We start from the raw sequence: 24,181 nt of genomic DNA, 5'->3' as shown, positions 1-24,181 counted from the left end.
CCTTGTTTGAGGTTCTCAGAGACAGTTTTCTGGGGCAACAGTGTTCTGTTTGGTGCAAGGTCTTCAAGACCAAAAAAGGAAAGAGAAATGGAAGAAATAAGAAATCTAAGACCTGAAATGGGTGCTGCCCAGTTTTCTAAATTTTTGTTAATGTTTGGCTGATTTGTCTAAGAATTGACAAGTTCTAATTGAGGTTTTGTCCCTGCTTGGGATATTTATAAATTCTACCCCCATGTGTCCTTTGTGGATCTTTTAAGCTATGAATGCATATTGCAGATGTGGCCTTTCAGCTGGGGCGTGTAAGGTCTCTACTCATCACTGCTTTTCTTGAATTTTTTTGGCATTCAATTGTCTTGGAAACATCTCTGGCTCTGTAAAATGTGATTCACATCAGTTGTTGGGATCAAACACTGATGCACAAGCAGATCCATATGACAAAGTTGTTTTAATATTTGTTTTCATATACGGCAAAGCTAAAACTAAAGGGGCAGATGGTGGGGTGTCTGTCTTCTTTCCTGTGTCTCCCATAATCCGCTGAACAGGGGTTTGGCATATCTCAAAGCAGTATTTCCTTTTGGCAAGGGTGAGGCAATTAAATATGAACAAAAAACCCTGAGGGGAGCTAATGGGTCATCACCCCTGGTTGCCATGAAAGAATGGGAAGGTGACGATGTGAGATATAGAAAGGTCTGCTGTTAATGGTAGGTGGTACAGGTCATGTCGCAGGGTCTGCACACTCCCAGGGGTTTGAATTGCACAGGAGCAGGTGACTCCAGCTGGTTCCCAGGTGACGCAAGAGGTGCAAATCCAGGCAGATCCCTTGTCAGCCACTGAAAAGTTATGTGCGTGCGTGTGAAATTTCTAGGCTTAATCTGCATTACAGTGTGTGTGTGCATGCGTGTAAGCTTTCTGCAGAGCTCTAGAGCATGTGTGTCATGTGGGGTGAGGCCAGAAAAGCAGATGTCCTGACCATGCCCCTCCTACCCGGGGATTAGAGATGCTCAGGGGACAGCAGAGAGAAGCTGGGACACACCTCCTTGATTCACTGCCAGAGACAGCAGCAGCTTCTGCAGGTTCAGTAGGCCTCTGCTCCTTGGTCAAATAAAACCCTGCAGCTCCATTTCTAGCAACCATCCCCTATTTTTAGTTAACCAGAGAGGAGGAGGATGGCCTATGCCGAGGAAGACAGGTAAGGTGCTGTGAAATAGGGGATGCACAGTCATCCAAGCTGGATGGGGCTAACAAAATTACATTGCGTTTCCTCACCTTGTTTTCCTCTTCTTTCTACTGGGCACTCAATAAATGTCAGACAAAGGCTGCTCAGAAGTAAACATCTTATTATTGGAGAGGAATCTGGCCATCTGCCTGTGCAGGTGCTGGTATTATGAAATATGACAGCGAGTAGGTGACCTTGGGAGAGGTTATGGGCCAGAAGAGGCAAATGTCTCCTGTGGAGAGGCATAGACTGCGAATACATATGGCCGTGTGCCTCCAAACATAATGCTTTAGCTGTTTATTAGGATGTGTCTGCTTTTTAACATGGATTTGCTTTCAGCCAACCTAAAAGCACAATGAGGGTGTTTTTTTTCATGCCATAAAAGATCTGTCACAGGTGACAGTCCTGTGTTTTGCAACAGATGCGTTTCTCCAGTGGATGACAGCAATCACAATAAAAGGGATTGTGTTTTCAGCTGATCCTGTGATTTAATCCAAAGTGATGATACCGAGCACTATTGTTAGGTGTGCATTGTTAGAGCAGCTAGAGGGGCCTTTGTGCTACATATATTAATTCCAGCTGTCAAAAAGCTTGCACAGGCCTTGTGCTTATGCAGTTCCAGGCCGAACACTCTGTTTGGTGACCCACAGGTCAAACTCCCCCTTTGCTCCTGCTGAGCAGGTATCTCCCTTGCATTCAGAAATTATCAGTGCTTGCCAGTCCCTTTGATGTCAGCCGGAAGGTTTCTGAAAGCTAAATACTGCAGGAAGATTAATTTTGGCATCGCTGTGCTCTCAGCACTGGGGACAGCTCTCATGTGCCCAAAGCCTTTGGGACAGACAGGGCTCTGCCAGGTCCCTCTGCACTTGCTGGAGCTCCTTTCAGGCAAGGAAACATATGCAGCACCAGAGATTTACTTCTTTGGTTAAGAAGTATTTTAATATCTTCTGTTTAAAAGGAAAAAAATTCACTGTAACGTGGCACAGCTCAGTCAGTCCTGATGTCTTCAGCAGACATTGAATGGGATCCATCCCACATTCCTAAAATTTGTGAGGATATAGGAATAATATGCATTCTTTAATGTTATTTTGCAAGGGTTTATGCACCTTTTAAAAAAAATACTGAAACCAGGAGTATTATGGTCACAAGGAAGAGCAGATCCTGGTGACCTTGTTCTTTTCTTATGCCTTCCACAGGTATGTCAAAAGCTTGGGTATTACATATAAATTCTCTTGGTTCTGTTTAATTTCTAAACAAGGATTACAGTTATTCAACAGAGAAATTTGGAGGAATTGTTCACTGATGTATGTAAAGCACTTTTAAAGCTTTTGTCTGGGAACAAGTGATAACGTAGTCAAGTGTAGTCTTTATTAATGTCACTTTCACAGCTTCTGCTTATTTCAGGAGCTCATGATACACTTAGAAAATTCAGTATGTGATGGTAAATAAACTTTCTCATTTCCAAACTTTTCCTTTGAAAAGTACTTCAGCTAAGTATGACTCTTCATTTTAATCTGTGTGTGGAAGTTATTTCTTCCCATTGGATTGCAGGTTTATGACAGTTTTGGGTATTTTTGATGTCACAGTTTGTAACTAGGACCATAACTTTGATGTATCATGCACTGGATAGGACTTACAGTAGTATGTAGACAGCTAAGAGATGAAAAGCTCACAGAAAACACCTGTGCAGTAACTACTGACCCTGTCAGTATAAAGAAAGAAAAAGCATAGAATTGAGAACCTTTGTTTCAATATCTGGTGCTTTAGTTGGAGGAACCAGTTGTACACAGACAGTCCTCTTAGGCCTGAGACCTCCTGGAGTGAGGAGCTCCACTGTCAAAGCTTTTTTCTCTGTCCTCTAAGGCTGCAGAGAGCAGCATCACAGCATTACTAAGGTTTACACCTCTCAAAACAAGAGACTTGATAAAAAACAACCAAAAGAAACATTCCCGGACAGACAGTGACTGCTTATCACGATCTCCAGTCAATTTTACATCACCTGCAGCCTCACAGTATCTGATTTTCTCACCTCTCAATAATCAGGTCAACTTTTCATATAGAGAACCCCGCTGCCCCTGCCTGTGTTCAGGTTAACTCCAGGACCCAGTCCCCTACCATGTACAACCATTAATTCTACTCATCAATGGTAACGATTGAGTTGCTACCAAGAACTGCTGTTAGTACCCCTGCTTTTGAGGACAGTTTCAATCAACCTTGATACTGACTTTCAGAAAGTATCTGCATTGTCCTATTGGAAACAGGACTACAGGATTATTTTGCTATTGATTGTGTTTCAAAACTGTGATTAAGGCATCTGAATACTGGGCTAAGAGGTTAAAAGTTGAACTCTTCTCCCTTCCCATGAGGCAGATACACAACAGGCACTGTAATGCCGACTTCTATCCCACCTTCAGGCAATGGGGCTCCCTGCTGGATAAGACTTTTTTTTTAAACAAGGTATTTGCCAAGTCCCCCTCTTGAATCAGGCAGCATAAGCTCCAGAGCCCAGATTCCTGGTTTTCACTTGTTTTGATGGAGTCTGATGTCTTGGCCTCTTGGCTAGGTCTAGACTGCAGGTGTGATCCCATGCCCACTCTGTGGGAGAGAAGAGGCTGAGTAAGATCTCCATGTTTATCCTTCTGTATTGAAGGAACAAGGTATTGAGGAGGGTGTTTGACATGTGGTACCAGCTTAGAAGGAAGCAGTGGGAGCTGATGGCACTCAGCACTTACAGAGATTGGCCTCTCCATCTCTGTAGATGATGCTTGACCCATGTCTCGGAAGTTTACCTACTGCAGATGACAGTGTCTACTCCTTCACCAGCACAGCATTCCAGCCATGTTGTTCAGGTGCCTTCAGAGCTCCGTGCGCTTGGATTTCCCCGTCACAGGCTGGACATCCCCGGGCACACTCATATCGGTTGCAATTTCTCAGTCTAACTGTGCTTTTGCCTTTCTTCAGCAACTCAGGAGAGACCAGAGCCCATCAGAAGCAGGAGTGATTATGCCTTGTGACATTTCTGTGATCTAGGTATCATTAGCCATTCTTCATCTACAGAATGAAACCGGCCAAGGGGATTCAAATTATTTCCCTGTAGTCAGGGGTAAAATACATGAGATTAAAAGCGATACATCTTCAATAATAGCAGTGACGCTTCTATTATTATAGTCTTAATGAAATTTCTTTTTCTCTGCACGTTTTCAGAACTTTTATCCTTTGAAGCTTGTTCTTTGAATGGGCTGATAGTGTCACTGACTTGTTCTCCTGCAGAAATAGCTACGAGGTGTATAAGGAAACAGCAGATTGGTTGCGTGCCCGTACTGCCCAGCGGCCCAGGATCGCCATCATCTGCGGGTCTGGGCTGGGAGGTCTGGCTGATGTGCTGGATAACAAGACAGTCTTCCTGTATGAGGACATCCCTCACTTCCCACAGAGCACAGGTGAGCACAACCCAGGGCATCAGCGCCCCACCCACCGGCAGCCTGCAGCAGAGCCTTACGCAGGGATCACTCAAGTCAACTCGAGCCTGTAAACCAGTCCCTCACTGGTGAAATGTGTGTTCACAGTAAAAAACCATAAACACAGCACAGAAATATGTATTTATTTATTTGATTTCCAGCTCCTGCTTTTGCAGTGCTTGGCCCTGCTGTAAAGCAAAATCATCCACTAACAGATCCCTCTAAAGTCAAAGTCCTTGAGACCTGTTACTAAAGTGACACTCTATTAATTTCCAGTGGCAGGGCATGTTGGCAGATTGGTGTTTGGGGAGCTGAACGGACAGCCCTGCGTGTGCATGCAGGGACGTTTCCACTCTTATGAAGGCTACTCCTTCAGCACGGTGAGTTCTCCTTAAGGAAAACATTCACGTAGGGGAGATGTGTTGTAAAAGCTGCAGAAGTGACTGCTTGCCTTGCTATCTAGCTGCAGGATGTTAGCTTTTGCAATGAACTTACATTGCTCTTGAAATGAGTCTTAGATTTCAGATTTGTCCCCAAAAAATAAAACCGGGAGTTCAAACCAAGAGGTGGTTGGCTTCTGTTGGATGAAGGTGATGCTCTATAGCCACACAAACTGGCTGACCCTGCTACACTTGCAGAGGGAGATAGTTTATCATGTAAGGCAGATTAATTTACATGCTTAAATTAGTCAGTTTAATCATTATTTAAATCTGCAACCAGAAAACTTTGATAAGAATAATCTATTTTAATCTTCTTTTGCATTTGTATAGTTTACAGTTTTTTTTTTTTTCCCCTAGAAAAAGCTCCCAGGCTACTGCAAGCTGCTATAACCTCCCAGCTAACATACTGGAATGTGTGGATATTTGCATTTGTTACCTACCATGCACATATGTACATTTCTGTTAGGAAACACCAATAATATTTATTTATTGGCTCTTTTTTTATTTGCATAGCTTTGAGATTTTCCTTTTTTGCATTAAGGTTGTTTGCATTTGGATATAAACTAACTTTTGGCACCACTCAACTTCTTGTAGAAAAACAACTATCTTAAAATCACTCGATACAAAACTAGCTTTATCAAGATGTGTTTGTCTATTAAAATTAACTCATTTCTTGAAGAAGTGGTGTCTATAGTTAGGAATTTTTTTGTTCATGATAGCATTTGATTGATAGCAGGTATCATCCAAATTCCTTCGTGACTCCTCAAAATCAAACTTAAATTTTTTTTCCAGCTCCCAATTGTTCCTTGACTTTGGATTACTCTCCAAGTCCATGTGCATAAGTAGTTACTTCAATCAGCACAGTGGTTTGATCTCTGCAAGACCTTGGCAGTGAGCAAAAACTATCTGCATGTTCTTTCTGTACCACCTTTATTTGACCTCAGTGGAACTGTAGGAAGTGTGGGCTTGGATTTTAATGGTATTCATTGCAAGATTATGTTTTAATTTGTTTAAAAAGCGCTAACATTCTATTTAAATTAGAGAAATGTTTAAAATTGAAGAAGGCTGTTTTGTCTCCATATATAAGACTTCTCTTTGCATCCACAAATTGTGATATTAGAAATGTAGTAGCAGTAGCTGTCTACTGATTGTGATACTCATGGCACATATGGTTCTTGCAGGTCACATTTCCCATCAGGGTCTTCTTTCTCCTGGGGGTGGAGATCTTGATTGTCACAAATGCTGCTGGAGGACTGAATCCCCACTTTCAAGTGGGGGACATCATGTTCATAAGAGATCACATCAGCTTGTTTGGCTTGGGAGGGCAGAATCCCTTGCGCGGACCCAACGATGAGAGGTAAGAAAGCACCAACTCCAACGTTACCAATTAATCCTTTCTTCCTCCAGCCATGGGCTGGGACTGCCAGTTGTGCCTACTGACAAATATTTACTGAGGTAGAGTTTGGCTCCAGGTATCCACAAGGGAAGAGTTACAGCAGTAGCTGTGTGCGCTGTGCTACCTGCCCTGCCTTCCCTTGGCTGTTGCTTACTCTTACAAGCCTACAAGGAGTTTACACACAAATCCCCAGAAGGTTTTGTTTTGTACAAGTAGGCTTCTGATCCTTCTCCTGACATGACCAGCTGTACCATCTGCTAAAGACGCCCACTGCTCCTCCTCTTGTCAGTCCCTCTCTCTGCTGGTTCCTCTTAATTGAGCAATCAGTGAACTGTGCTGTCTCCAGCCTGGGTTTATCAACAGCCATTTCTGGTGTGATGGAATGGGTACAGCAGAGGCCAGGCAGTAAGTGGAGGGCAGAGCAAAGATGAAACCTCTAAATTTCCTGATGACCACTGTTGTATCCAGGTAATGAAACTGGGGTGCCCTTGTATTCACTGAAGGCATTGCTCTGATGAGAGGTGATTGTCGTGGCAGCTTCTTCAGAGGCCTTGAGATCTACAAGAGTGACCTGCTGCTGGCTGAGCTGGGAAGTCAGGTTTTCTGTCCTGGCTGTGTAGCAGAATCTTTACCTTATGGACAGTGCAGAGAGGGGCTTCTAACATATCCTCACCCTTGAACTGCAGTTGCCACCAGATTTGGATTTGCTTTGAGCAGGATGCTGGACTAGAGGACCTCGAGGTCCCTTCCAAAATGAATTTATGATCCTAAAATCCTTCCAAGACACCATCAGACTGTAAGGTGGAAGGCAACCAGCATGGGCAAGGTCATAGCACTGAGAAGGGAAATGCCAGATGAACCAGTGTTCACAAAAAAAAAGCCCTTTGGCTCTCAAATGGGGCTAAAAAGAGTGTTAGGACACATCCAGTGGAGATGCAGACTGAGCAAAGGGAAGCACATCAAATGTAAGGAAAGTCAGCATGGAAGCAGTAAAGATCCAGAGCTGTCACAAGCCTTATGCCAGGAAAGAAAGGGGCTGGATTGTCATAAGGAGAAAACAGTAGTAGGAATTGTTTCCTAAACAAGCTGGCAGGAAAGAAACCAGGTGAAAGCCAGATGTGTGAAGCCAGAGGACAGGCAAGGGAGGTGGGGAAGGAAGTGGTAGTTGCTGAGTGAAGAGTGAGTTCAGATAATAGAGTTAAATCCGTTGGTGATTTGGTACCTTCATCTTGAAAAATGGACATGTTTGCAGGGCAGGCATCTGGATTGTCCTCGGATCTCTCAGAGAAAGCTCTGCTGAGAGCAAGGTGGCCTGCCTGGTTTTCAGTTAGTTAGTTCCTTCCTGATGTAACAGCAGACCTGGCTCTTGCTTCTGAAGGAATCTGAAAGGTGGTGGCAGCTGCCACAGGAGAAATAATCGCTGTGCTGCGATTCCATGGCAAGAGGACAGTACCCATTTGAAGTGGAATATCTTTACATTTTTGTAGATATTGCCGTGGGTTGGAGGAAAGAGTGGTGAAAAGCAGAGAAGCCACATGGAGTGTTTAAAGCTCTCTGGACTTGTATAATTGCTCTGGAGCAGGAGGAGAAACTCCAATCAAACAACTGCATCTGGACAACGTTCAAAGGCAGCATAGCTGCCTCATTGCCTCCCAAAAGCAGCTTCTTGGTGAAGACTGCAGTGCTCTGGGAGGTGACTTATGTACTGCTGACCAAGGCATCAAAATGGGCAAAAGGTCTTTATGAATCAAGTTTCAAAGTATTGCAGCGATTTAGCTGAGCAAACTCGTAAAATCCTGTCCAGCTGAGCTACCAGGAAGGATTTATCTAAGCACAACAGAGCAAAACTAGAGGCAATGAAGTGATGTGGAAATAATATTTTTTTAATAAATTAGAGATTGGGCTTCTGCATTGCTGGCCATTCTTCAGAAAAGGGAAGCAATTTTCATGGTGATGAATACTGATTACCTTAGGCCAGAAGGGAAAGTTTGTTTTTATTTATATAATATTTAGTGTTTATAAAAACAAAATAAGCCACCTACTGCCCTAAGCATTCAGCTGGAAGAACATGTAAACAAGCAGAAGCTTTAATAGCATAAATGAGGGACCTAGTCCACTCCTACTGAACCACATTGGTGAACATGGCTGGGAGTTTATTTTCCAGGTTTTCTCAGCGGCAGCATAACAACTCTTGCCATCTACCTCTGCTCTCCTTGAGTCAAGAGTAGGCTTTACTCCATCAGGAGCAGGACTGAGCTGCTATTTTGAGAGCTAGAGCAAGAGACCCAGTCTTGAAGCAGAAGATGAAAGCTACCTAAAATACAGCCCTGGAGCTCCAAGATGTTAAGTAGCTGCCTGCTGTGATGGGCCTTAAATGTAGGGACTGATGCTCCATCAGGCCCTGCTCAAACCCCTGCCCAGGGACAGTCTGTGGGACTCTGCCTCAGGGAGCCCAAAGAGCAGCAACTGTCTGGTGGGGAATGTTTAGAAGTCATCACAGGCAGTTACTGGGCAGAGAGAGAACTGGCCATCAGCACTCCCTAGGGACAGGAGCCCTTGAAAGACCATTCCAGAAGGGTGTCTGCAGTAGGGAAGCAGTGCAAGGCCTTCCAACACCCATAACCTCTGTGTGCTGACAGTCTTGGTGATTAGATCTAGCAGGAATGTCATGCTCAGGGAGAGGTAGGTGCCCCTCTCCTGGAAACATTCAAGGTCAGACTCTGAGCAACCTGATCTAGCTGAAGATGTCCCTGCTCATTGCATGGGTTTTGATGAGATGGCCTTTGAAGATCCCTTCCAACACAATTTATTCTATGATTGATGGCAGAATTATCTGATGATAAGGGCAGAATGAGAGAGATTGCATCCATGGCAGGTCTGCCCTTAACATTTCCCTTTTCTCCAAAGAATGAGCATCCTTGGACTCTGAAGGAGGGAGCAGTAGCAGTATCACATGGCCGTGTCCTTTACTGCCTTTCAGGTTTGGAGTGAGGTTTCCCTGCATGTCAGATGCTTATGAACAAGATCTGCTCGGCCTGGCAATGGAGAGTGCACAGGAGCTGGGGTTCCTGAGCTTCACCAGGGAAGGAGTGTACTGCCTGCTGGCTGGGCCCTGCTACGAGACCATCGCCGAGTGCCGCCTGCTGCAGGCGCTGGGAGCTGATGCTGTGGGTGAGCTGCCAGGCTGGGCTGCCAGGGTTCTTTGGGCACATGGATTGAACAGCTAATTCTGCTCAAGGCTGACTTGCTTCAGTCTTTGACTCTCTAAGTCTCCTGAGGCTGGAGAAATGAGCTTTGTGTATTTCTGCTTCATTCTGCAGTGGCTTAGTGCAGCTCCTGGGATGGATCTGCACAAAGTCCCTGTGCTTACAGCTGCGCAGGACAAAGATCCCAGCACAACTTTGTGTTTATTTCCCAAACACAAAGTCTCTCATGCTTAGATGGCTCCACATCAGCAGGACTGAGTGGGGCTCAATAAAAATGAAGTCTTTGTCTAGTATTTTTCTTCTAATTCTGTCACTGTAAAGATTTGCACTGTGCTATCTCTCTACAAACCAGCCCTCCTTATGAGTCTTATTTAGGGATGGTAATCATGGATACCTTCCCAACTGTGTACAAGAAAAGTAAGTGCCATGATCCATATTATTCCTCCAGTATGATTCCTCCCGTGAACCCTGGCTCATGGAAGTCTGTTCATTAATACCTGCAGTTTCACTGTGTGTGAGGAAAGGAGCTCAGCTCCCCCCAAAGCCATTTTTATTTGCAATAGCTCTTTTAGCCAAGGAAGAGAAGAGCCAAATGACACAGCACATCAGTACTTCCTTAGCAAGTCTGCAAGCAGTCTGACACATCTTGAGGAGGGAGCTGTGGCACAATGATCAAATGCAGGGGGTTTATTGTGCTGAGCAGAGTTGTAAATGTAGTGCTGCAGCTATTTGAGCCTTGTACATATCACAGCCTTTAACTATTACAGAGTTCAGACACAGAGCTGAGGGGAATGAGACAAGGGCATGTGCTTGGAGGTAGGATCATGGTTTGCAGCCCTAGAGAGATCTTGTTTTGGTGTAAATCCTGACTCATTCTGGTCTTTTCCTCTGTTACTGTAGGCATGAGCACCGTCCCAGAGGTAATTGTAGCCAGACATTGCGGCCTCCGAGTCCTTGGGATCTCCCTCATCACCAACAAAGTGGTGATGAGCTACAACAGCCAAGAGAAAGCCAACCACGAGGAAGTGCTGCACATCTCGGTGGTCCAGGCTGAAGCCCTGCAGAAACTGGTCACGCACCTCCTGGGGAAGCTGGGGGAAAGCACAAACTCTCCATGACCTCCAGCCATTTATCCTTCATATCATAAAGTGTGTGAACACTACCAAGTGTTGGGGAGAGCTGTTGGTGGGACTGTCCACTTCTCTCCCAATTTTAAATAGACCTTTTGATCTTTGTGCTTTGTCTGATCTGGTGCAGAGGTTTGCTTTGAATTTTGCCAGAATGATCCCCTTGTTAGTAGCCAGTGACCAAAACAGCTGACTGGCACTTAAACACTGGCACATTCCCAAACCCCAGTGTCAGCAGAGGCCCTGGGTACTGTGACCTCCAGCTGTCTCTCTTGGGGCACCATCCTGCCCCAAGTCTCTGCTCCCCCATTGCACATGAGCCAGGTCAAGAGTTGGTCGTGGGGCTTGGTGCCTGCTGGGCCTGCTTTGTGGGGCCTGGTCTGAAGCCAGTGGAAGCCCACAAAAAGACTGAGTTTCGGATACATTAAATGGACCAGGCTAAAGATGAGATCTGCCTGGAACAAGCAATGGTGCAGAGCAGGTGAATTGCAATTGGCTCTACAGCTTGGAAAACCACTGCATTCCCCTGGCGTTGTGTGACCTTCTGCTCCCAGGTCTCCCAGAAAGCCCTCTCTTTGCTCATCCTTGGCTCCTCATGACCAGCTGCAAAGCTCAGTAGCTGTTTGCTACAATGCAGCACATCCCCAGCACCTCTCACACCTTTCCATTCTGTTTCATTGCCCAATTTAGCAGGGCATGAAAATTCAGCTCAGTACAAGGCATGACTTATCTGTGCACCATGTAAACGTTGCCAAGCTGGAAACAGAATCCAGGTCCATCTCTGCTTAGTTTTGATCAGTTTCTGGATATCTTGGAGATCAGTGGCTTCAGCACTGCAGACTGATTTCCTGTTGGTACCCAAAGACAGAGAGATCAGTTTGATCCCATGTTTCACATGATCTTTGCTGCTGCCCCTGCAGCAGATGTTGGAGCACCAATGGTTTGTGGATTTTAGCAATGTGAAATTACAGTGGAAATATTTTGAATCAGGTATTATATTTTTATGGGACTTTCTTGGTCCTCTTACATAAAGAAATTGAGCAGTGAGTAAAGGACAAACAGGAGAGGTTCTCCCTTACGAGTGTGCTGATGGTCTGTCAAGGAAGGGGGAACAGTCACCAGAACGGCGCATTATTCATTGTTCCTCAAAGGTCAAGCTGAGCTGTGGATGCAGCTGGATGTGAAACAGTGACTGTAATTATTAGATAACCTTTTTCCCTTCATTTATCTTGTAGTTCTCTATAAAGCCCATCACTGTCACAGCTAAATGTTTTTAGTTGACTCAGTGGTCTGAACTGAAGACACCCAGCTGGTCATGGAGAGGTCCCAACCTGCCTTCCTAAATTTAGCTGACCAGTTGTTTACCATTGATGCTTGCCCTCCGTCACAGCCTTCAGCCTTCCATGACATTTCTTCCATTTTTTTCCAGATGGGTATTTGCTTGAAGCCTTTCATGCTGCAATTATCCATGGTGCAGATGTTGCCACCAGGAGGAAGAGTTGTGCTGTGAATGTTTTCCATTAAAGGATAGCACTTCAGGTGCGGGGGAAATCTTGGGGTGGCCCCCTTGTCTCCTCCTGGGCAGTGTTACCTCTGGTCAGCCCTGAGAAATATCTGCCCAGCCTGGTCTGGAGGACTTGTGGAGAGGAATGATTCATTGCTAGTGCTTTTGTGGGAGAGTCACTTGTTCAGCAGCTCCTGGCACTTGGAGGAGCCGCCAGAGACAGCAGCTCTTCCCATTTGGTGGGTCTAACTGTCAGGAGAGTCTCTGGAACCAGCTCTGGTGGTAATCTGCAAAGGGAAAGAGGCGCCAGCTCCATCTTCCACAATGCTTTACAGCTCAAGCAGGAGTGAAGTGCTTGTTAAGAGGGGCAGCACAAGCAGGGAAATATGAAAAGTGGCAGATGTGCAGAGCAAGAAGGAACCACTTCTACCTGCTCCCTTTTCAGACTTGTCCCAGTATGGGCTTGTTACAGGCCAGGGAGAGAGCAGATAATTTCCCCTGCCTAGAAAATGGTGCTTCACATTCATCTAATTAATACTTGGTAAATACAAAGTCTCTCAAGTGGGAGTGGAAGGCAGCTGTGCAGCTCACTGTAGCTAGCAGCAGCCAGAGTAGCTAAGGCTGGGATTTCAGCAGACTCCATTAATTAATCAGAGTCAGGCTGGGCTTGGATGTGAAGGAAAGCATCCAAAAAACCTGCTGGTACTTCTCAGGCAGGGTTTGAGATGATGAGGAGCTTGGCAGCAGCACCTGCTTTCGGCAGGCCAGGTCTGCTCCTCTCTCCAGCTGCACCAGCGGCAGATACCATGCTCTTGTGTCTGAATACAGCTGAAATGCCACTTAAAATTGAATCTGAAAATCACTGTGCAGCTAAATCTTCAGCAAATTACATCTGTTTAAAAAAAAATTCTAAATTGCATCTGAACCCTTAAACAGTTTGGGGTTCTTCTTTCAGCTGCCCAGAGTCGGCTTGGATGGCCCAAACTCTGCATGAACATCCCGATTTTTGTCCCTGTCAATGATAAGAGGAAGCTGCCCTGGGCACTTTGGAAAGGATCTTATTCATTTGCAGACGAGAGGGGAAATACAAAAATTAACAGAGTGAGCTCGTCTGGCTTTGGAGATACTTTTAATGCATTTTGAGGTTTTTTTACTGCTGGCTAATTTTAAAAGTCTGAAATACAGTGATGTAAGATGTGTGGGGAAGGAACTGTGAGGGAATAAAACCTGCTGTGATCCTGAAAACTGTGTTTTTGTTTGCTTGTGCCAATGCCATTGGTTAGAAAGGAAGGAGGTGCTTAACTGCTCTCCCTACATCCAAGCCGCAGGCTGGAGGAAGCAGGGAAGCCCCACAGCACCACATTCCTGGGGGATTAGAACTCAAAGCTGAGGATAAGCAGGACCAACATTTGCCCAGCACTTGGCACAGGTATTTCTTACTGATCCCACTAGGCTGACAAACTCACGGAAAAAATACCAAGTACCAAAGTACCTCGACTCACCTGAGCAGGTGGAAGGTGCGGTGAGCTGTGGTGGTGCCAGTGCAGCAAGTCATCTGTGCTGGAGGCAGGACACGGTTTCCTTGATGCTCTGCCTTTTGTTTAGTGCTTTATGTGATTTCTGGCAATATCCATGGCTGAAATGACAACCTCAGCTTTCATCATTCCTGTACTCTGTGCCACTTAGCTGCTTCTGACGTCCAGGGCATTGTGGTCATAGGGATAAGCTGAAAGATGCATGGAAAGCTAAAACACCTGGCAAGTGGGAAAAGAGCCCCAAATTAAATTGTGATCATGGCTTTCTCAGTGCTGTGGTTGGTAGTGAGCCCAGGTGCTGCCTGGTTAGGGAAAGCCACCAGAAAGGGCTGTCCCATGTGGCTGTACCCATGGCAAAGGGACACATGGAACACCTGTGCAGGGCAGAGCTGGCACAGCTCCTCCTTTACTTGCTCACAGCCATGGACTCTGAGCGAGTCTGCCCCATCCTCTGTGCCAGCTTTTTCCTTTTCCTTGCTGATCAGTCCAGAGAAAACTCTCCAGATCATAGGGTCCTTCTGTTTCCAGTCCCCTGGAGAAGACAGAGGTGTTACATTGATGCCTTCATGTGGGATTCACATAAAAGTGTGAGGCCAAGAGGAGAAACCTCTGCCACAGCCCTTGGCAGGACCATATCAGGAGTGTTTAAGTAGAGATCTCTGCTGTTATCTGAGAAACAACCCTGTGACCCAAAAAAATCTGATGGTGTGATTCATCCTGTTTCCTTTGCAAGCCTCGGTTTCCCACTTTTTTTTTACATGAGGTTTGCCTTTTGCATTCTTTCCTATATAAAAGTAAATCAGAAAGCTTTTAAAAACCTGTGCTATCTGTCTCACCAGCGAGCATGTGCCTTGCCTTCAAGTTGTCAAAATTCCCTTAGATGTTTCTCTTTATTGAAAACCTGCGGTTGAAATAAGGGAATTCTGCTATAGTGGTGTGTTGTTTGGGTTTTTTCCAAAAGCTTTAGGTCTTCACTGCAAGGATTTCATTTGCAGGAAAGAACTCAGCTCTCCCCTGCTGTGCTGAATGTGCAGAGCAGGGGGGAGCAATGTGGGTCACAGCAGTGGGCTGATCTCAGTGTGTTTCTGAATTAAGTCCTGGCTCTGTAAGCAGCATGATGGTCTGTTATTTCCAAAATCTGATGGCATGTTCAGAGTGAATAATAGACTGTCCTGACTTGGACCCACAAGGAACTTCAACTCCTGGCCCTGCAGAGGACATCCCAAGAATCCCATCATGTGCCTGAGAGTGTTGTTCAAATGCTTCCTAAACTCTGTCAGGGTTGGTGCTGTGACTACTTCTCTGGGGAGCCTGTGCCCAACCACCCTCTGGGTGAAGAACGTTTTCCTGACACCCAGCCTAGGTGGTGGGGCAGGGGTGGAGGCTAGAGGGAACCATCCAGCCCTTTCTCCCACAGAAGGGACATCCCTGGTGCCTGGACACGCACATGCGAGATGGCTTCAAACAGCAGCACAACCACCACTTGCTTTCCTTTCCTGAAGCTTCACAGCCCTCTCTAAAAGTCTTTCTCAATCTTAGCAAATCCCTTCCTGCAGCAACGAGCCCCTCTTGCCCCGCCAGCTGCTTCAGAGAGGCAACTTGGGGAAGCATTTCCCCAGAGAAGGGAGGGAGCGCACCTGGAGCCCAAATATTGCTCCCAGGCCCCAACTGAGAGCAACCTTGGCTCTTTGTAGCAGAGAGATGGGTGTCATGGTGCAGCATGAATGTGATGGGCTGGTGATCCAGAGCCATCCCTGTGCTGGGCTGGAGCTGGGCTCCCTGTGGAGCAGACAATGGACCAGTGTTGGTCCCTGTACCCATTCTCTCCCCTCCCTGGGCACAACTGGGGACACATCCCTAAACCTAGCCCTGCAGAAGCAGTGAATGTCCCCTCTCAGCCCCCAGGAAAAAGCTGCTCTGGAGGGAGTGGGACAGTAAAGCAATGGGCTCTGCTGGGGAAAACTGTGCTGCAATAATGGAAAAAATAAGCTTTTTGGGACTAATTTCTGTGCCAAACCACAGGAAATGTGAATGGAATACACAGGACACCCTTCAGTGTCCCACATGTGCCTGAAGGCTGCGTTGTGCAGCAGGGAGGAGGAGGAGAAGGCCATTGCACTGCTCAGTGTCCCAGTGTGGCTCTCCTCATGGGATGCTGGCACAGCATCTCTTCCCTTGCCTGAGGTCCTGTGTCCTGCCCTGCCTCAGCTTCCCACAGCGTTAGAGCCAGGCGTGGCTCCATCTCCACTGCACTGAGCTCCTCCAGGCCCCTGCCATTCAGAGGGAGCACCTCACCCCCCCGTTCTTCCAGCCAAAAGACAAAAATAAGAGGCACCAGCACCTGGCAGGATGGGCAGTGCCCCGGATAACTCCCAGCAGCTGCCTGCTGCCGACTGGGTCCCTGCTCTGAGCACATCTGAACTTCCCTGATGCCTTCTCATCTTTAATTAAGCACTTCAATGGCTCAGCCTTCTTGCTGGATCTGATTTTTTTTTTCTCTGTAGCCATGGCAACGCTTCCCCTGGGCAGGCTGCGCTGGAGCCAGTGACAAACCCCATGTGTGGCTATTTTGTTTGGGCCTGGAAACTTCCCTGCCATTTGGGAAAACTTGGGAAAAGAAAATCCCGCAATGAGCTGGTGAACGGGAAGGGGAGCCAGGGTGAGAAATGTTTTTTGGGCTGAGCGTCCCTTCCGTCCCCCAAGGAGCCCTGCTCCAGCAGGGATGGCAGAGCCTTATCTGAGGATTCCTTTATTTTTCTTCCAAAAGATGGCTGCAGTGTCCAAGTTTTGTGTCCTTGCTCCAGCCATGGGTGCGAGTGACCCCTGCTGTGGCCATTGCATGGCCCCTTAGTGGTGGTGACACAGGGACTGCCATCACCCTGCTCTTCCTGCCAGGACCAGCAAATCATGAGCCGAGAAGCTGCCGTGAGGCAGGGGGACAGTGACACAGATGTGGTGACATGGGGCATGGGCATGGTGACTGGGGTAGGGCTCGGTGGCACAGGAGGGGATGCAGGGACGTGGGGAAGGAATGGAGTGACAGGCAGGAGGAGGCAGCAGGGCGGAGTGACAGGGCAGGGCTAGGTGTCAGGAAAGGGGTAGGTGACATTAAGCAGGGTGGGTGATGTGGGACAGGGATAAGTGGCACAGGGCAGGGATAGGTGACACGGGGCAGGGGTAGGTGACAGAGTAGGGGTAGGTGACAAAGTACGGACAAGTGTCAGGGCACGGGCTGCCGACCCCAGTGCCCAGTGTTGCTCCCACTGCTCCCACAGCGTCCCAGTATCCTGGTGTCCCTGTATCCCGATGTCCTGGTATCCCGGTGTTCTGCTGTCCTGGTATGCCGATGTCCCAGTGTCCCAGCATCTCGGTGTCCTGGTGTCCGGGTATCCCGCTGTCCCAGTATCTCAGTGTCCCGCTGTCCCGCTGTCCCCCGTGCCCGGCCGGTGTCCCGGGGCGGCGGCGCCCTCTGGCGGCGGCGGGCGGCGCGGCGGCGGCGGGTATAAAAGGCGGCTGCAGGCGGCGGCGGGATCGGGAGCGGCGGGATCGGAAGCGGGATCGGGAGCGGGATGGCCGGCCCGCAGCAGGCCCCGCACCTCCACCTGGCCGAGCTCACCGCCTCCCAGTTCCTCGACATCTGGCGGCACTTCGATGCGGACGGTCAGTCCCGGGGCGCGCGGGACACTTCGCTCCTCAAAAAACCGGCGGGGAGGGCACCGGGCTGAGCATCCCTGGGGGCGCGGGGCTGAATGGGGGGGTGGTGAAGAGTCCCTGGACATCCCGGAGGAGAGGATAGAGCCTCCACCGCCGCGGCATGGGGGTAACGGAGAGCCCCCGGGATGCAGAGACTCCAGGATGGAGAGTCTCCGGGGTGATGGAGAGTCTCCGAGGTGACGGAGAGTCTCCGGGGCGCAGCCCCATCGGTTGAAGCTCCGGGATCGGGGAGGCGATCGGTTCCCCAGGACCTCCCCGTCGGGAAAGGACGGGGAGCCCCAGAACTGGACCCCACGGGGAGTCCTCAGCCCATGGGACGCCGAGACCGGGATATCCCGAGTCTCCTTGGCACATCCCCCGGGTGCCTTGAGAGTTCGGGGCTGGTGTCACCTCTGGGTGCTGCTCTGGGTGTCTTGCCCTTCCCGGGGTGCCCAGTGTCCATCCTCGGTCCCCTCCATCCCCCCGCCTCGGCAGTGCCCCATACCTGGAGGGAGGGGGGCAGCGCGGCCACCAGCTTGGCCCCAGGGTCACCCCCTTGCCAGGGGTGACAGAGTGGGTGTCCCACACCCGGAGCAGGCTGAGGAACGGTAACTCCACGCCTGGAGTGCTCGGTCCCTCCCTGCCTGCTCCCCAGCTCACAAAACCTCTCCCCGGGGATGCTGTGGCAAAAACCGCGTCCACTCCTTCCCACGGAGCCACATCTGGGCAGGACATCCCTGTTCCTACCACTGTCAGCCCCAAAACGGGGGAAATGCAAAAAGCAGCATCATTTTGTGGGAAAACAGTTTCTTTTAGCGCTGCGGTGCCATGAAGGAGGCTCAGCCTGCTGGGAACAGCAGCCCAGGGGAAAGCTCCTGCCCTTCACTGGGTCTCCTGTTCTTGCAGGGAGATTTGGGGACCAAAACCCTCCTAGGAACTGCGTCATGCAGCCTCCCCAGCTGCGCTGCTGGAACTGGAGCTCCACTTGCTCCCGGCTGCACTTTTGGGGTTCCCCCTGCAGCCCCACAGCACCAGGGACACGGACATGGGTCCCTGTCACTGCTGGAGCTGGCACTGGAGCAGCCACCAAGGGGTTGGGAAGGTGGCACTCCAGTGGGAGTGGGCAGCTCCTGATATGGGTGTCCAGCTGCCTCCCTGCAGCGCATCCCACTGTGCCCTTGGATGTGCTCTGTCATCTCTAAAACAGCATCAGGCATGGATCCAGCTTGGCCCACAGCCCCCTGGCAGGGCAAGGCTGTGGAGCTGCGGCACGGCAGGTGCCCAGGAGAGGAAGGACTCAGGCATCGAGGAAGAGGGTGGCCTTGACAAGGACAATGCTTGGCTGCACCAAGCAGGAGCTCCAACAGCCCTGGCTGCTTCCCTGTGCCAATGGAGGGACCTGGGGTTCATGTCTCTGTGCATGGGACTACTTCACCCAAACTCATCCCTGCATTTAAACCCCTTCAATGTGGCTTCCATGCCTTGAGCCACTTCCCCTCAAGGCTTGTCATGCCCCAGAGATGTCCCCTTGGATGTCTTTGATGTCCTCACTTTACCAGCCACAGCTGCCCCAAGGCTCCAAGGTGGAGCTGCATGGATTGGCTGTGGCTCTCCGGAGGGGATTTTCCATGACACTCTACATCCCGCCGCTCTGCAGACATGGATCAGACCTGTCCAAGCTGCTGCTTGGAGGAAGCCAAGCTACCGGCCACAGCTTTTCTTGGCCTTATTCTTATTTCCCAGCTCAAAACTCCTGTTGATTTTTTTTTCCCTAACTGAATTCAAAGGCGCTTGGGGTTCTCCTTCACCCACAAAAGCAGAGCTTCTGGGAAGAGCAGTGGGAAGCCAAGTACCTCAGTGGCTCACACCAGCACCCCAACATCACCCAAGCCCCTCATCCCCTCCTGGGAAGGATGCTGCTCATCCATTGGGATGTGGTCACCAAAGAGGAAGGTACCCTGGGACTTCCCCAGTGCTTCAAGCTGGGATGTGGATGGGTTATTCCCAGCTGCTGTGTTGCAGTGGGGAGAAGATGCTGCTGGGGAGCTGCAGGTGATGCCGAAGGCGGCGCAGAGCAGGGAGCTGTGGTCCAAGCCTCTGGAGGCTGAAATGCAGAGCAGTCCTGGGGGAAACGTTCACAAGGAAGAGCCCTGGCTACCCCTCAGCCAGGCACTTCAAGGGAAAGGGCAACATCCCTCTGCTGTGTCCAGATGTTGTTGGAAGGGAGGATTTCTGGCAGGGAGGTGACACCTTGCCTGGCAGCACCATGGAGCCAGTGTCTTCACTGCTGTCCCCAGCCATGATGTGACCCTGCTGCTTCCAGGCACAGCAGCCACCCCCCCAAAATCACCAGCACTGTGGGAGCCATGTGTGGCTGAGCCCTGGCTGAGCCATCTGGCCATCGAGCATGCCACAGGCAGGGCGGGGCTGTGGATACCCCGGGTTCCAGAGGAACCACATCTCAGCACAGATACCGGCAGTGAGAGGTGCAGGGTACACAGGACAGGGATCTTTTGGAGCTCCTGCCCACGCTGGAGACTTGCAGTGGGGCGACCCCTTCCTGGGGCTGATCTTGCACCCAGGATGGGGGGATGCTGTTCCAGGTGCTTTATCTCTACTCCCCATTTGCCCTTGTGGCCCCCACAGGGGGTTGAGAGGAGACAATCCTGGTTGGGAGATGCTTGGACAGAATGGGGAGGTTTATTTAAACTACCTGATTGAAGCATCAGATACAGAAAATGCAGCAAAGACCAAGGAACAAAGTCCCCTGTGCCCTACAAATGAGTGCAAGTGACAAGTCCAAAGTCGTGTATCACCTGGGTAAATATGGGCATTACTGGTATGTGCAGCACTCGGCATCAACATTGGCTGGTGTTTCTTTGCTGCCACAGTTGCCTTGGAGCCATCTCCTGATGCAGAGGGAACAAGCACCGTGTCCCCTGGGAGCATCTATCCCTCTCCTCCTGTGCGCTGACACTGTGGAAGTCTTAATGCGGTTTTTTCCTCCCCCAGGAAATGGCTACATTGAAGGCAAAGAGCTGGAAAATTTCTTCCAGGAGCTGGAAAGTGCAAGGAAGGGGGCAGGCGTGGTAAGAACATCTTCTGGTTTTGCTCCCTCCTTCCCCTGTCCCCTCATGCCCAAAGATTCACACTCATGTCAGCCTCATCTCCTTTGCACACTGATGAGTGGGACTGGGGATCCTCTGGGAGGAAAGTGGGAGAACACCAGTGCAGGGAATGGGGAAAATGCTCCCATCCCCTCTCTCCTTGCTGGCAGGACTCAAAGAAGGACAATTTGGGTGACAAGATGAAGGAGTTCATGCACAAATATGACAAAAATGCGGACGGCAAAATCGAGATGGCGGAGGTGAGCAGTGCTGGACCTGACAAACCCCGGGTTGTTCATGTCCCACCCCCATGCTCATGTTTCCCCTCCACCATTCCACCATGCCTGTGTTCCCCACAGCTGGCCCAGATCCTGCCCACAGAGGAGAATTTTCTGCTGTGTTTCCGCCAGCATGTGGGCTCCAGTTCAGAGTTCATGGAGGTGAGTGGGGCAGGCTGTGCTGGGGGATCCCCGGGGAACTAAGTCCAGCTCCACCATGGGAAAACTACTGGGAGCTTGAACTGCCCAAACCTCCCCTAGTCTCCCCAAAACTCTTGGCATTAACTCAGCATTGGGAGGCAGTGCGGGTTTAGGGAAGAGAGGGAGTGTGGTGAGTTTTCCCAGTTCTCAGCACTCTTGGATACTTCTCAGGGCAGCCAGGTGCCTCATCCCAGCCTCCAGGCGAGGTGAGATGAAAGGATTTGGGACTTTTTTGTAAATTTCCCCTCATGGTAGCTCCTAAGTGCCCAAGGGATGTGCCGAAGCCAACACTGCTCTGAGCTACCCCACAACCTTGCTGTGCCCTTGCATGGGGTGAACCCACACAGGTGGGAGAGAAATTGCAGATGGGGAAATAAAACATAGCTGGGGGTGGAAGGGAATGTGCAGCATCCTGGAGAGGAAGGAGCTTGTACTTGGAAACTGAACCCTGGGTGGAGGGGAAAGCTGAAAGAAGAGCACCTGTGATAGGGAGGGGGGTGGGGTAAGCAGGCACTATTGTTTAATTGGGGGATGCAATTAAATATTATTAAGTATTAAAGCCTGATCTTGCATACTGACATGAGGATAAAGGCTCTTGAACTCATGGTGTGGGGCTGAACAAAAGCATCCAGCCCCAAGGGAGAGCAGGCGGCACCAGAGGGAGTGTGAGGTGGCCCCATCTACTTTAGGGTGGTGGGGGACGCTCTCAGCAGGGGTTTATGGGGACACACACGTGGGGGGGGAGTGGGGGGCACGAGCCCCCGCAAAGGCTCACGGCAGTCCCTCCACAGGCTTGGCGCAGGTACGACACGGATCGCAGCGGCTACATCGAAGCCAACGAGCTCAAGGTGGGCTGTGGGCAGGGGGTGGGCTGGGCTGGGCCCCCAGCCAGTGGGACATCCCCGCTGAGACAGCCGGGGATGGGGACAGCCAGCAAAACCCTCTCCTCCCAGGGCTTCTTGTCGGACCTGCTGAAGAAGGCGAACCGGCCCTACGACGAGCCCAAGCTGCAGGAGTACACACAGACCATCGTAAGTGGGACCGGGGGTACTGTGTCCCCAGCAGGTCTCACCAGGTGGGTGGCATGCAGGGGAGGAGGAGTGATGGGTGACAGAGTACTGTTTGTGTCCCAACAGCTGCGGATGTTTGACATGAACGGTGATGGGAAGCTGGGCCTCTCCGAGATGTCCCGGTAAGGTCACGGCTGCAAGAAGGAAGAGCTGGGGAGGGAAAGACACCTGAAATGCTCGTATTTAGGAAGAGTCAGCTCCAGCTTCCAGGGAAAACTCTTTTCCTCTTTAATTTACTCATGTTTCTGAGCAAAACATCACTGTGATTTAAGAAAGTGTCTTTTTCTGGCTGCTTCCCGCTCTTCCCTGCCCTTCTTGTTTTTCAGACTTTTGCCCGTGCAAGAAAACTTTCTTCTGAAGTTCCAGGTAACATAATACTACTACTGCTAATAATAATAACAACTCCAACCCCTCCCTCATGCCCTGGTGTCCCTTGCCACTTTGCAGGGAATGAAGCTGTCCTCAGACGAGTTCAATGCCATCTTCGCCTTCTATGACAAGGTAGGGAGCCAGCTCATGGGAAACTGCCCCAAATAAATATAGCTTGGCAAAAAATAACCCCAAATCGTATGGTTTTGGTTGAGGCAATTCCCCGCTGTGGTTTGGGGTGGGAGAACTGGGTTTACCTCTGGCTGTGCTGGCTGAGGGTCTGGGGGTGCCCATGTCCAAGGGGGAATTGTGGGGCTTGTGTCCTTCCTGCTGTTGATGTCCCTCCCACACTATCCAGGACGGAAATGGCTTCATTGATGAGAATGAGCTGGATGCACTTTTGAAAGACCTGTATGAGAAGAATAAGAAAGTAAGTGAGGGCAGATTTTGGGTGCCACCCCCAGAGCCTCCCAGTTCCTTCTCCACTCTCTCAGCAGCATCTTCCCATGTCCGTGCTCCATGGGGACTCGGAGATGCTGGTCCGAGTGCTGACCCTGCATTCTCATGGGAAGCTGCACTGGAGCTGGGGGGAACGTAATCTCAGCCTAGGGGTGCTCCCCAGGGAGAAAGGGGATGCCCACCCCCACTGCCTCCCATGCCTTGCAGGAGATGAATATCCAGCAGCTCACCAACTACAGGAAGAGCATCATGAACCTCTCTGACGGGGGCAAACTCTACCGCAAGGAACTGGAGATGGTGCTCTGCAATGAGCCCCCCATGTAGGACCGACCCCTCATACACACAGCCCACGCTCCTCCTCCCCGAAAACAAGCACAAGGGGGGAGCCCCCATCACTGCAGAGCTCCCCCAACAGCTCTTGGGTTTGCTGTAGGTTGCTAAATTCCCATTTTGGGGGGGGAACTCTTTTTTTTTTTACCCATCTGCCTGTTTTGTTTAATTATATTATTTTTTTTCTTTGTGGGGGTGTTGTTTTCATTCCTTTGGTCTCTTCTGGAGTTTTTATCATTTACCAAAGAACGGTTTACTAATAAATTCAAGTACTGCTAGACTGGAGCTCCTATTTCTCCATTCCATGGTGGGCTGTGGGGTGACAGGGAGAAGGGAGACATCCTCACACTCTGATCCCACTGAGGATGAGGCTGCTGGATGGGGAAGAGAGATGGAGCATTTGGGAAAGCCCCTGTGGAATGAGGGTCATTGGAAAATCGCTGGGGAGCAGAGTGCAGGCAGGCTGGGTGGGGACACTGTACCTCCCAGTCACCCCTCCCAGACCCTGCCAAAGCCTCCCAAGGGTTGTTTCCTCCACTCCCAGTTTTGCAAACCAGTCCCAGATGATGATGCTGGTGGAATCCCAGTGCAACCTTTCCCACCCCTGTACTATCCAGTGCAGCCCAGCTGAGGCCTGTATGGCCCAGTATGGTGCAGTGCAGTCCCATCTGGACATGTACAGCCCAGCACAACCCTGTACAGCCCATTAAATCCCAGTAAAACCCCACACAGCCCAGTATGGCCCAGTGCAGTCCTATATGGCCCAGTACGGCCCCACACAGTCCAGTATGG

The 24,181-nt window shown here is 49.8% G+C and overlaps 2 protein-coding genes across 2 annotated transcripts; both read left to right on the top strand.

Annotated features, from left to right (window-relative positions):
• Positions 1-1,002: 1,002 nt before the first annotated feature.
• Positions 1,003-13,592, top strand: LOC116450069 (purine nucleoside phosphorylase-like). The gene is made up of 6 exons (XM_032122110.1): positions 1,003-1,189; positions 4,487-4,656; positions 4,951-5,054; positions 6,296-6,471; positions 9,491-9,681; positions 10,617-13,592. The coding sequence occupies exons 1-6, from the start codon at positions 1,167-1,169 to the stop codon at positions 10,832-10,834; spliced, it is 882 nt and encodes a 293-aa protein (XP_031978001.1). The 5' UTR covers positions 1,003-1,166; the 3' UTR covers positions 10,835-13,592.
• Positions 13,593-17,396: 3,804 nt separating this feature from the next.
• CALB2 (calbindin 2) lies at positions 17,397-23,669 on the top strand. Its single transcript, XM_032122065.1, has 11 exons — positions 17,397-17,542; positions 20,588-20,664; positions 20,853-20,942; positions 21,042-21,122; positions 21,953-22,009; positions 22,115-22,192; positions 22,298-22,353; positions 22,558-22,597; positions 22,679-22,732; positions 22,959-23,030; positions 23,267-23,669. Exons 1-11 carry the CDS (start codon positions 17,452-17,454, stop codon positions 23,381-23,383), a joined length of 813 nt encoding a protein of 270 aa, XP_031977956.1. The 5' UTR covers positions 17,397-17,451; the 3' UTR covers positions 23,384-23,669.
• Positions 23,670-24,181: the final 512 nt, after the last annotated feature.

The sequence above is a fragment of the Corvus moneduloides genome, chromosome 12 (genome assembly GCF_009650955.1).
Source record: "Corvus moneduloides isolate bCorMon1 chromosome 12, bCorMon1.pri, whole genome shotgun sequence".
NCBI classification, from domain to species: Eukaryota; Metazoa; Chordata; class Aves; order Passeriformes; family Corvidae; genus Corvus; species Corvus moneduloides.
Note: the sequence above shows the minus strand (reverse complement) of the source record. Positions and strands in the feature narration are given on the sequence as shown.

Coding starts and splice junctions, on each gene's coding strand:
- LOC116450069 (XM_032122110.1), top strand. CDS start 1,167: ATGGCCTATGCCGAGGAAGACAG. Junction 1,190..4,486: donor GCCTATGCCGAGGAAGACAG/GTAAGGTGCTGT, acceptor GTTCTCCTGCAG/AAATAGCTACGAGGTGTATA. Junction 5,055..6,295: donor AAGGCTACTCCTTCAGCACG/GTGAGTTCTCCT, acceptor TGGTTCTTGCAG/GTCACATTTCCCATCAGGGT.
- CALB2 (XM_032122065.1), top strand. CDS start 17,452: ATGGCCGGCCCGCAGCAGGCCCCGCACCTCCACCTGGCCGAGCTCACC. Junction 22,598..22,678: donor ACTTTCTTCTGAAGTTCCAG/GTAACATAATAC, acceptor GCCACTTTGCAG/GGAATGAAGCTGTCCTCAGA. Junction 23,031..23,266: donor TGTATGAGAAGAATAAGAAA/GTAAGTGAGGGC, acceptor CATGCCTTGCAG/GAGATGAATATCCAGCAGCT.